The 13157-nt window shown below is 33.5% G+C and overlaps 2 protein-coding genes across 5 annotated transcripts; one reads left to right on the top strand and one right to left on the bottom strand.

The window, feature by feature from the left end:
- The first annotated feature begins 1340 nt into the window (after positions 1–1340).
- On the top strand, positions 1341–3941 carry Pmm2 (phosphomannomutase). Of its 4 annotated transcripts, none has more exons than XM_067358291.1 (5): positions 1341–1816; positions 2304–2392; positions 2537–2731; positions 2811–3078; positions 3360–3941. In XM_067358291.1, the coding sequence occupies exons 2-5, from the start codon at positions 2333–2335 to the stop codon at positions 3623–3625; spliced, it is 789 nt and encodes a 262-aa protein (XP_067214392.1). In that variant the 5' UTR covers positions 1341–1816; positions 2304–2332; the 3' UTR covers positions 3626–3941. The 4 variants fall into 4 exon arrangements, with proteins under 4 accessions (XP_067214392.1, XP_012217829.1, XP_012217830.1 ...); XM_012362406.2 differs by having other exon boundaries at positions 1342–1795; XM_012362407.2 differs by having other exon boundaries at positions 1343–1655.
- LOC105669441 (methylglutaconyl-CoA hydratase, mitochondrial) lies at positions 3851–6577 on the bottom strand. The gene is made up of 3 exons (XM_012362404.2): positions 6140–6577; positions 5193–5988; positions 3851–4658 (listed from the first exon to the last, which is right to left on the bottom strand). Exons 2-3 carry the CDS (start codon positions 5939–5941, stop codon positions 4499–4501), a joined length of 909 nt encoding a protein of 302 aa, XP_012217827.1. The 5' UTR covers positions 5942–5988; positions 6140–6577; the 3' UTR covers positions 3851–4498.
- Positions 6578–13157: the final 6580 nt, after the last annotated feature.

Genomic DNA, 13157 nt, shown 5'->3' with positions numbered 1-13157 from the left:
TTAACTCAAGCAGTACAAGACAGCGTCGAGTTGTCATGAATCATAAAGGTTCTAGATGGTTATGTTTATCTCATTTTTCGGCCCTAGTAAAACTAACTCAAACTTGAATCGTAAACACCCAAGGCTTTAAGCCTTGTGTCCACGATACTAGAACTCGATCCGAGATCTCGGACTGAGGGAAAGTTACTAGAACTCGGATCATGTACACACTGAATTTGGATGCAAAACTCGAATAAGAAGCTCAAACGAAAAAATGCGTTGCGTCCCATTTTTCGGTACGAGTTATTGCGAGTTATTAGATTTTACTAGTTTCTTTTACTATCTGTCAAGACAAAATATAAGATACTTATAGTGATACGAGATACTGTGAACAATATAAATAATATTTTAGTAAGTAATTATAGAATTGAAAAAATAAGAGAAATATAATTCTTAAATAAAATAAATTAATAAGATTAATAATTAATAAGATTTACATAAGTAGTTATTATTAGTTTTAATGCAGATTAAATTAGACATTAAAAATATATTATAACCTATATATACATATTATTTTTCAAGAAAAGTATAATAATATATAAAATTGATTTTCAGAAAAAACTTCTTTTATAATAAAAAATGGATAATAAGGAAAATGTTAAAATTTTATTAATGTTATATCAACAACATTCTTGTTTATATGTTACAAAAAGTGTTGATTATCATAATCGTATAAAACGAGATCAAGCTTTACAGATAATCTGTAATCAGTACAAAGAATTAACAGGACAACCACTAACAACTGAAATTGCAAAAAAAAAATTAATAATTAAAGATCACAATATCTGGACCATCTAAATAAAATAAAAAATTCGAAATCAAGCGGTGCATCACTTGATGATATCTATAAACCAACTTGGCAATATAACATAGATCAGAAAATCATCGTAAAGAATCGTAACTCGATTACAACGCTAACTATATTCAGCCAAGTATAAATATTGGGCTTGTTCGTTTTAGCTACACTGGGGCTGCTCTGGGTCTGCTCTACACAGAATAATACAGGACAGATAAATAGTTTGTCCTGTATTATCTTGTTTAGAGCAAACCCAGAGCTGCCCCAGTGCAGTTAAAACGAACAGGCCCATTATTGTTCGAGGACTCGGACCGAGATCTCGGATTGAGTTCTAGCATCGTGGACACAAGGCTTTATTCGAGTTTTGCATCCAAATTCAGTGTGTACATGATCCGAGTTTTAGTAACTTTCCCTCGGTCCGAGATCTCGGACCGAGTTCTAGTATCGTGGACACAAGGCTCAAGTGAAGCGCGTACAGAGCACAATTTCAATAAAATCGCTATTTCTTTTCAACTCGATTAGGAGGACTATATGTGACAGAGAAAAGAATTCTATTCAAAGTCTTTTTACTCTTTCTAAATTCTCGACACTCTGCAAATGTCATGAGTAGTCTATACTTACTATGTCTATGACTCTTGTCGACCCTTAAACTAGTTATTATATATATACAGTTTATTTCTATTTTATTTTTTTTGTTTATTCTAAATGTAACTCGCAGGATCACGATTAAATGTCGTTATTTATATATTTTTGGAAGCACAAATTGCTCCAAAATGATTTCCTTTACACGGATGAAATATCATTATATTTCCGCAAACAGGTTATAAGTACTCTTTCCTTGTTCCATGTTCTTAACTTTTGTGAATTTACATGAATTACGACTTTAGTGCAAGCTTATATTTCTTTGCTACAAAAACAGTGTAATCTTATCGCAATTCCACATTTCGAAGACAGTCAAGAGTAATAAAATTATATGTACAAGTCTGTGTTAAATAAACAAACACTTTAAAATTTCTTTTTATTATAACTGATTAACTTTGAAATAAAGGAAAAATGATCAGAAAACAAGAAATAAGGTGTTAGATGCATTAAAAAGACAGATCAACAATCTTTCCACATATATATATATATATATATATATATATATATATCTTGAGAACAGATAACATAATATAAAAAGCAGTTACAAAGAACTGACTTATAACCTTATAAGTTTAAAAAAAAGAGTGGAAGGATTGTTAATTCGTCCGTTTAACGCATTTAACACGTAATTTCTCATTTTTTCTCATTTTGATAATTTTTTATTCACTTCAAAGTTAATTATAATAAAAAAAGAAATTAGTTTTCCAAAATCTTTCATATCTTAAAATTGTGTTTGTTTATTTTATATTATACACAATGTATTTATATATTCGACCATGTGTCAATAAATTTTTCTATATATATAAAGTGACAATATGTGTTTCAGAATTTTTGGGTTAAACAAAATTGTGCATTATGTCAAAGAAAATCATTTGTCTCTTTGATGTGGATGGTACACTTACTGAACCACGACAGGTATTGTATTTTTCCAATTATACTGAAAAATGTTATCTTTTTAAACATTATTATTAAACATTATCTTTTTTAACATTATTGTAACTAATATGTTATTCTGTATTTTATCAGTAAATAAGAAAAATGTATACTTGGTTTTTGTAGCCAATTAATCCCCAGATTGAAAAGTTTCTTTTGGAGACTGTGAAAAAAGAATTTGACATTGCAATAGTTGGAGGATCTGATTTAAGCAAGATTCAAGAACAACTAGATGGTAAAAATCTATTTGAAAAATACAAGTATGTTTTTGCAGAAAATGGTCTTATTGCTTTTAAAGACGGCAAAGCTTTGCCATCACAAGTAAGTAATGAAAATTTATACTCAAGAATACAATAATAAATTATGCACAAATGCTAGTTTAACATATTTTATATTTTAGTCAATTCAAGATATGCTTGGAGAAGATAATTTGCAGGATTTTTTAAATTTTGTCTTACGATATATATCTGAACTGAAGTTGCCATTTAAACGTGGGACATTTGTAGAATTCCGGACAGGCATGATGAACATTTCGCCAGTAGGACGCAATTGCAGTAAGAAAGAACGTGAACAATTTTATGAATACGATAATGAACACCATATTCGTGAGAAATTCATACAAGCTCTTAAAAAGGAGTTTCCTGATTTGGCTTTGGCGTACAGTATTGGTGAGTGATATGGTATTTAAATAAAATTATATTTAATTGGAAATTACTTCAATTAATAATCATTAAAAATAAAATTAATAAATTTATATTAGAGTAATATTGTCAATTATTTCATTATTAATAATTAAATAAATTGTTTTTGTATATGTTTTGTTATTTTGTTATTGCAAATACCTTATGAGATTTTTGAGATATTATGTGATACAGTAGAATGAATTATATAATGTTACATATAACATTTGGAACAAATAAATATTTATTTATTTGTTTTTTTCTCCAAGGAGGACAAATCTCTTTTGATGTTTTTCCTATTGGTTGGGATAAAACGTATTGCTTGCGTCATATCCAGGGATATGACGAGATACATTTCTTCGGTGACAAAACGGTTGAGGGTGGCAACGATCACGAGATTTACGAGAGCAATTTCACCATAGGACACCGTGTTACTTGTCCCAAAGACACTGTAAATCAACTGAAAATTCTTATGACGCTTGTAAAAGAGAACAGAGAGAAGGAACAGCTCAGTGTTTCAATGCATTGCGCCTAATATTAAAAATTTAAAATTGAAGTATTTTTCTAGATAAATTTATACTTTCACTTTGGTATGTACATTGGTATGTACGGACAACTCTGATTTTTTTTCTTTTTTGAATTTTTTGATCACAGTACATTCTTAATAGAATTAGTACTGTTATGTCTTTGAGTATATTTTAAAACTTTTTTAAATACAATTTCTGTTTCCGCGCATTATTTAGAAATATGTTTGTATATATACTCTTTTATGACTGTTTTATTATAATCAATGTTATACAGAAATATAAATGTTCAATAAAAAAAATCGATATTGTCGATATAACAATTTATGTTCGGAATAGATTCTACCCGAGAAATCTCTCTCTCTCTCACACACACACACACACGCGCGCGCGCGTGTGTGTGACTGATATATATCAGTCATGCATATTAGAATGCATTTATACATAGACATATATTATACATATATTCAACCCATGTTAAACATTAACAATATTATTGTAAAAAGAAAAATGTTGCAATATTTGTTGGGATATGATGATAACAGCGACGTGCAAAATTTTTTCCACCGCTGATATAAAATGTAAACGACTATCTGATTAGCATATGTAAATAACAGAATGTACAAGGTTAATGCTATATCCACTGTTGTTTTATGCAATTGCATAAAACAAGTTTATATTAACTTCTTACTTCTAGATATCTGCAATTGTAATTCATAATATAAACGCATTTCTATGTTAAGAATATGTATGTATATTAAAAAATCAATATACTTATACTATTAAAGAAAACATAAATATATATATCTTGTGCCAAAAAGCTCATGTAAAATGCATTTCATGATATGTGAATTAAGCCATTGTTGCAAAAATGCCATAAATATTCATGCTCCTTGATAAATAGGTACACGCTTCGCCACAAAAGCGGCAAGTCCTTCGGTTCTGTCCTTTGTATCCACGAGTTGGTTGTAACATTGTTTCTCGATCTTCAAACCATCTTCTAGAGACATCTCCATACCTTTAGAAACAGCCACTTTCGCCAATCTAAAAATATTATTAAATAATTATTAAAATAATTTATATAGATGAGTAGATTGTATGTCTTGTATCAGTAAAATGAAGATTGTATGTAGAACTTGAATGTGTTAGATAAACACATTTATTATTTGCATTCAGAAGATAAAAATATGTGGTGTGATGTGTATTATGTAATAAGTGAACGATTGTATCAGCCATTCTGAGTAAGAGCATTTGACTCACCACATTAAATACCTGCTTAAGAACAACAGGATGAGATTTACACACCGTTTAACTCACTAGATTTAAATACTTGTTTTTTTTTTCAGAATAATAAGATATTACAAGAAACTCTATTCTTTACTTTTTTTATATTTTCTATTCTTATTGTTTTTTTGCTTTAACGTACATTCTCGTATTTTTATTTTAGTCTTTTACACAATTTTTTTATTTTTGTATCTTTTTATAAAATATATTATGCATCACTTTTACTTTTTGTTATGCAATTTTTTAACAACATTGAGCAATTAGAGTTTTAATACTTTGATATGGAGAACTCACCTAACACCAATGGGTCCATTAGGCAAGATTTCTCTCGCGATAGAGAGAGCCGCTTGGTAAGCAGCGTCGCCGGTTTTATTTTGCGGGACCACTTTATTTACGAGACCTATTTGCATTGCCTGTTCACCGTCGAGGATCCGTGCTGTGTAAATCAATTCCTTTGCTTTGGCTATTCCGACTGCCCTCGGCAGTCTCTGCGTTCCACCGGCTCCTGGTATTATCGCTAATTTTGTTTCTACAAGGCCCATTTTGGCTTCTGAAGAGGCAACCCTGATGTCAGTCGCCAATGCAAGCTCTAATCCTCCACCCAGCGCCACGCCGTCGATAGCTGATATGACCGGAGTTGGCAGGACTTCGATGTCAGTGACAAGATTTCTCAAAATGGACACGAATTGCGGCACTTCTGAACTATCCATCTTCAATCTCTCTCGCAAGTCCGCCCCTGCGCAAAATACTTTTGGGACCAGACTACGTATAATTAGCACTCTCAGCTTGTTGTTCTGCCTGATGGAAGTTAGCGCTTCATTCAACTGAGAAATTAAAGTTTTCCCAAAGGAGTTACGAGCGGCAGGTCTATTCAATCCTAATACAGCAATACCGTTATCTTTCCCATCCAAATAATTGACAATCACTTCTTTTGCCTCATCCTTAGGACTCGGCATTGCGCTCGTAGTCAGTGTTCTTGCGGCACAAGTGCATATATAATGAAAAGAACTGGTGACTTTGACACTTGCCACGAAAAAAGCCATTGTGCAAGTTGTTTGTTTATTTGAAAAGTTTCTTCAAAGCAGAATCTCTGGAGAAAAATTTTATTTACATTTGATAAAATACTTGTAGAATTTGAATTATTATACTTTAATATCTACATTCAACAAGAGGTGCAATATTTTATTATCACATTTAGTATAACTTAGGTAAACACATGACAGTTTTTCAAGAGAACTTACTTAAGCACAACGGACCGGTTTCTTGACTTTTGCACGGCGCCGCAGCGCGAAAAAAATCTACGACGTCGTTATCCTTGATCCTATTTCGGGATTACAATGCAGTAGCAGCGACGACGGCAGGAACATTCGTGTCGGACGCGCGAGCGCAAGCGGGTGTTATGTGCAGAATCACGCGCACGCGCGAGCGCATACGTGCAACGCGCGAAATTTTGCGACAAGTCGCGGTATTTTAATTTGTGCGAACTATGCAGAAATGTCACACTGTGCCACAGCTCCTTGGACTTTCCGCTGCGCTCACGGCAACATTGCAACATCGACGCGATTGCAGTGTGGTAGGGATGACCGAAGAAAGTCGAGTGAGATTCATAAACCCCCCCACATCCAAACACTGTCACGTATACGTTGGTTGGCGTTACGGCCACGACTGTTTGCTTTTCGCAAGTAACAAACGAAAGCAACAACTTGGGCACGTGTCAGTGTTGTTAAACACACAAACCGGATTTTCCGTACATGCGCATTGAATGCGTTCCACTAACGTGCCTAGTTTTAGCAAAAGAAGGTACTACATAAATTTTCCGTGATAACGTTTTATCTTCAAATTTTTCAGGAATTTATTAAAAATGGCAAAATATGTAATAATTTATTGTATATAAAACGTGGAATAATGCGTCTTAAAAATAATTGCGTTTTTGTGTTTAATTAATTGTGTTTTTCCGCTTAATATAAAAAACATAAATCAATATAAAAAAATGCATAGCAACTCAAACAACACGCATATATTTAAAAATTTTCTGAAGAATCCTCGCAGATATCGTTGCCAGTAGTCTATCAGTAAAATAAATTAAACAGTATAAATGTTCATATTATAAGCAGAATTAACGCATAAATGTGATCAATATTACATATTTTAATATATTAATACGTCAGACTATTTTCGCTATTTAACGCTAGTTCCCAAACACACGCATGTTTTTTAGACGTCTTTCAGATGATTTAAGATATGTGTGTTGTCTGGGAACTAGCGTTAAATAACGAAAATAGTCTGACGTATTAATATATTAAAATATGTAATATTGACCGCATTTATGCGTTAATATTGCTTATAATATGAACATTTATATTGTTTAATTTATTTTACTGACAGATTATTGATAGCTATGAGGATTCGCAACGATATCTACGAGGATTCTTTTAACCTATAAAAATATTTATGTATCGTCAATAATAATAATTTGTTGATGATACATCTGAAGCATACAATTAGCAGAAACACTCTTGCTGATAAAATGATTACATAATAATACCGAGCGGATGCAAAGGTCGCATTAGACCATAAAGAAACTGCAGATTAAACTGTGTATGTAATCGGTTGGGAATATAACCAAGGCTCGTATATACATTCCGACATATGAATCGTAATACATTTTGGCGAAAACATTTGTATGTAAATTTACATTTTATTTTTAACCACGACGGTGCTATCACACTAACCTGATAAAAAGAGAAAACTTTATCACTGTGTGTTGTAGAAATAATCTTATCGAGATTAAACGTTGTTTCTTTTTATTTTGATATAATAATCACGTTTGAATATTTATATATTATTTTACATTTTTACTTATATTTTATGTCTTATTAAATTTGTTTTATTTTTTTTATTACGGCGTAACATAATGTAATTAATTATGGAAAATATATATATTTATTTAAAACTTAAATAAAAAGTGTATTTTTAGAAAACGTCATACTGTCACATTGTTAAAGTAGTTTCAACGATTTCTCAATTATTCGAGATTTATTTGAAACTGTAATGGCCGGAGCACAGACTTTTGCATAAAGCATAACGCATAAGCATAAGGAAATTGATTGGTCCATTTCCTTATGCATTTGCTTATGCTTATATATAGACCAATCAATTTCCTTATGCTTATGCGTTATGCTTTATGTAAAAGCTTGTGCTCTCGGCTTAAGGCTGCAGTCCCATGGACTCATTGAGTAAAAAGAAACAGGAGGGAGCGTTTGGACGTAAAAATGCGGACGGAAGAGACTATATAAAGTGGTCGCTCAAGATGGCCGCTCAAGGGCGCCAATATTGAATGACTTGTTATGTTTAATTAGGAAATAATGTACAATTAAAAGAAAATAACTATAATATGCAACAATAATACCAAATTTTAATGGCATTTTTCATTGGGATTGCACTTGTGCAGTATTTCCATAAGAGCAATGTTAAAATCTAAAATCTAAATTTATATTAAATCCTTCGTCCTTACAAAAATTTATCCATGCATTTCTTTGATCCGGATTTTTCAGAAACCTGTTTGCGAGTGAAAATTATTTAGTAATTATTGTGAATCTACAATTTCATAATACTATACATATGATTATAATCTCCAAAATAAAAATCTCATTATTGTTGATAATACTAACCGATGAAACGTTATTCCATGATTTCGAGCTGCTGCTGTTATGCCACAAGCTCTACAGTATACCATTTTGATCGTTTATTTCCATACACTGTTGCATAAAAGACTATACACTGCATATTAATGCGTACGGCGTACGGTATGCCGCTTGCCGCTATGTTCGAGCATTCCCTCTCACTTTCAAAAAGTGGTCGCTCAAGATGGCTGCCATGACGTACATCCGTCCGCGGATTTACCTAGTCCTGGCTAGTATATGCTCCCTCCTGTTTCTTTTTACTCAATGCTTCACACCAAACTCACCGAATCCATCGTCCAGACGAGAATGTGCATGGCGATGGCGAGAATGCAATGGCCGTAACAACGCTGGCGCAACGCTGAACCGCGAACAAGACCGCAAGGAGCGCGCACGTAGCAAGTGCGTTCGTAAAATCATCAACACAAGTCTATAATTGATTATGATTCATGCAACGAAATTCCGCAAATATATATAGTGAGTGCCATAAATATGAAAAATATATTGCCGATAAGCAACATTAATATTAGAAATATTTTTTGTATTTATGGTGCTCGTTATATTAGCGGAATTACGCTGTATGAATCATAACCAATTAGTACTGTGCTGGTGATTTTATGAACGCATTTATTGTTATGCAAAAATTATTAAATTGTCTCAAAACTGCCATATAAAAATGTCTGACAGACGTCTTTTTTCTAATATTTTAAGACGTCGTAAAAAGATTATCCAAAAGACGGCCGTAAGATGTCTTATTTTAAAAATCCTTAATGCGTCTCAAAAAATTGTCAAAGATACGTCCTTAGGACGTCTTTTTATAATGTCAGAAAGACGTCTTAAAAAAGACGTCATTCGGCCGTCTCTAGGACTTGCATGTTGTCTGGGACATCTATGAAATTGTCACGACGCTATGGTTTCTCTCTCGTTTCTCAGTCTTTTTCACTCGAATCTCACCATTCGACAAGAAATTTCTTGCCGAACAAACTCCCGTGAGATAGCACACATTTTCACTATGATGAAAGTTACTGAATCGCGCGAGCTACTCACTTTTCGCATTTTCACTATATTTTAGATACAGAATCGACCCCCTTGTCTTTTCCGTCGGCGTTTACACTTATAAGTATGCCGGTGGATAGGGTCACATAACCTTACCCGTCGCCGCGGGAGGACACGTGGCTGTCTTCCCCGGTTCCCGCATCGGACTCTGATAGAGTCATGGAAATTGAACAAGACGATCCATATAACGACAGTCTCGATACGATCAACAGTTATGAACTTTTGGTCGACGATTTGAAGGAAGAAGCGAGCGGCAAAATGAAAACTAAAAAAGGAACGAAACGTTCTTTCCCTAGTGGAAAATCGACATTATCACCTCAAACGGCAAAAAAAAAATAATACAATACCTGGTTCACCGGTGGAATCCAGTATTACTCCATCGGTTACAACTTCTAACGACCAAGTACCATCCCAAGCCAACTCAAATAATGGAAACAACAAACTCTTTGAAGAAATTAAATATACCCGCAAAGACAAAGGGCCATTTAAGGTACAGGTTTCTCTGAAAATCACGGACAGTGAAAATGCTCTCAGACCGCCTTTGGATGTAGAGGTTTCACGCGCTCTTTTCAAAATGGGTCTTAACTTCTCCACAATTTTGAAGCAAAGTAGGTACAAATGAATTATATCATTCTCATCATATTCATCGGCAAATAATGCTGTTAAAAATATTTACCTTATTAAATCCAAGTACACAGCATCTATCCCTTGGTATTTTATCAACCGCAAAGTGGTGATTAAGGGAATACCAACAGATGTTCCTAATGACGAAATCTGGACCGAACTGAAAACAAGCAACCCAGATTTATCATTCGACAAGGAAGATATTTACAGGCTCAAGTCGAGATCTGTGGTAAACGGCCAAACGGAATTTATTCCTTCACCTACGGTCAAATTAAGCTTGAGGTCCATGATAGTTCCGCCCTCGGTATTCATGTGGCGCACAAGATTGGAAATGGCTCCTTACATTCCAAACATAAGACAATGCTTCAATTGTGGACAATTAAGTCATGCATCCAAATTTTGCAAAAAGCCTTAAGTGCCTTAACTTAAGTGCTTAACATGTGGTAAGGAACCGCACCCAAATCAGAATTGCTCTTCCAAACCTAACTGTATCAATTGTGGAGGCGAACACAGAGCGTTGTCGAAAGAATGTCCAGAAACCACTTTAAAAAGGCGTGTAACCAAACTTATGGTGATTGATAACATCGACTGCAATCCAAACTCACTACCAGATCTGTCTGGGACTGACAAGGAATGTTAGGCAACCCAAAAATTCAGAAAATTCTGCAATTTAGCGTGCAAGTAGAGTAGTTCATCCGTAACACAAAACTATTTTTTATTCGTGCCGTATTACACTTTGAGAGGGTGAATCACCCCCTTAAAAAAATTAAGATTTTTTTTTTTTTTGGAATTACTTCGGAACGATAAGAGATATCGAAAAAAAGTTTAAACAAAAATTGCACCTCTTTTTTATGTCTACAGAACTGCGTACAGATAATTATCGAAAAATCCAAGTTTTTCGAGTTACCCTCACCAATACCCTTAAAATTGAGTTTTTGTACTTTGTAATTTTATGCAAAAATACTTCTCCATAACCTCTTTTCATACATCATAATCAATATATGTGTTCTATTTTTTAAATAAATAAAAAAAAATAAATAAATAAAAAAATCTCTATTATCGAATTTGAAGTCTATTTTAGCAGTTTTAATTATTAAAATGGTTTCATAAATCGATATTTAAATTATTATTTATATAAATTTCAAACAGCTTTAAATTATTTAAGCGAGACGCACATCTTTTTTTGTATTCACTTTTTGTACATGCTTTATTGTTTAATTATACATTGGAAAAGTTATACAAGCACAAAACGGCAGATACAAATTATGGATTGTAATTGGTACAGTAATGATATTCTTCTAGAAATGTTTAAAACAGAAATACTCGCCACACCATGCACAACGCATAAAAGCGGCCATCCCACAAATACTACATTTGGGTACATGCTTTTCATCCCTGAAGTAACAGAAATCTACAGGATTTTGAAATTCGCCGGGATGCGTTTCTAGATAGCCGCTTTTAAACCAAGTGTATTGGAAAAGATTTTTGAATCTGGGCGAAGAAAACTGATTATGGGTTAGTGATTGCAATTTAATTATGTCATTACGCAAATGCAAAGTGACATCTTTCTCTTGAAGAATTACATTATCAGAAAATGTTCGTACGAAATTTTTCCAAATCCGGAATCCAAACACATCTAAAGGCTGAATGAAACCCGTCGTTTTTTGGAATAGTTGAAAATTTTACTTTATATCTTGTGGAATCAACTGTTCTAACTGACTCGGGCAATATCCTGTCCACGAGTCGAATAGTAACATTTTTTTATGGCCAGTATTCGGTAGATACACTGCGCTGAACCCAGTTTTGAAATGTTCAGATGTGAGTTTTCCTGATTTTGAAGCTTGGGTGTAAATGTTAACTGGACGGAATAAAGTTTCTTGCATCCTCGGACCAAATGTTCCTGTAGACTCCTTCAAAACTATGTACAGTGGTGAAAGAAGACGTCCGCTTGCCGAAATAATAGGCATTATAGTGTAACTATGTGTTGTAGAAGATAACGATTGAACCGTCGCTTCAATTGTTTTCACTCCTGATTTCGCCAATGTTTGCCCGGAATGTATTTCAAAGTTGAAGCCACTCTCGTCTGCATTATAAACTTCTTCAACTCCGATAGATGGAATGTCAGATCTTACGTTTGAAACAAATAATTTTGCAATATTTTGTAGATTATCAATATCTTGAAACGTAGATCGCGTCCTGAAAGTTGTTATCTTGCGAAAAACAATTCTATGCACTTTCATGAATTTCCAAATCCACCATTTACTTGCTTTGAATTGGGATAAGTCCACTTGATCCTTTGCCTCCAAGGCCCATAATCTTAAATTAATATCGTAAATAATGGATCTTCTATCACAAGCTTCTTCAAACTTTTGCAATACATATTCCGTAATAAATGTAAATTTATTTGCATTTGTTCCACCTTTCTCTACACTCGCTTCCCACCTGTATAGCTGCTGTAAGGATTTAACCTTGCGAAAATTTCTCTGTACATTAGAAAAAGGTCGACGTACCCTTTTTCCACTTTTCCAAAACTCCACAGCTTTCCTTTTATAACTAAAATCGACTTTTCCACCTTCATCATCAACAATGCATTCTTCAGGTTCAAAACTGTCTTCTTCGTCTTCTGCAACTGTAATGCACTCTACAATTTGTGCTCCATGCGGGTCTGATGGCTCGACAAAATCAAGCACGTAATCATGTTCAAATAATGAAACGGAATGTACGTTTTGAAAATTTTGTAGCATGTTACGAATTTCATTATGTATTTCAATTTCAAACGGCGTTACAAGTGTCTGTGTTATACTCGCAATTTGGAATGTAGTCGCTAACATATTTATTACGTTTGCAACATTAACCGACGTCATTTTAATGAAAAATGTATCAAGCAATGATCACCAAC

Source organism: Linepithema humile, chromosome 6, assembly GCF_040581485.1.
Source record: "Linepithema humile isolate Giens D197 chromosome 6, Lhum_UNIL_v1.0, whole genome shotgun sequence".
NCBI lineage: Eukaryota > Metazoa > Arthropoda > Insecta > Hymenoptera > Formicidae > Linepithema > Linepithema humile.
Note: the sequence above shows the minus strand (reverse complement) of the source record. Positions and strands in the feature narration are given on the sequence as shown.

Excerpts from the sequence above, each read along its gene's own strand:
- LOC105669441 (XM_012362404.2), bottom strand. The coding sequence starts at position 5,941 with ATGGCTTTTTTCGTGGCAAGTGTCAAAGTCACCAGTTCTTTTCATTAT. Across the intron at positions 4,659-5,192 it reads AATGGACCCATTGGTGTTAG|ATTGGCGAAAGTGGCTGTTT; the intron begins GTGAGTTCTCCA and ends TAATATTTTTAG.
- Pmm2 (XM_067358291.1), top strand. The coding sequence starts at position 2,333 with ATGTCAAAGAAAATCATTTGTCTCTTTGATGTGGATGGTACACTTACT. Across the intron at positions 2,393-2,536 it reads CACTTACTGAACCACGACAG|CCAATTAATCCCCAGATTGA; the intron begins GTATTGTATTTT and ends TGGTTTTTGTAG. Across the intron at positions 3,079-3,359 it reads GGCTTTGGCGTACAGTATTG|GAGGACAAATCTCTTTTGAT; the intron begins GTGAGTGATATG and ends TTTTTCTCCAAG.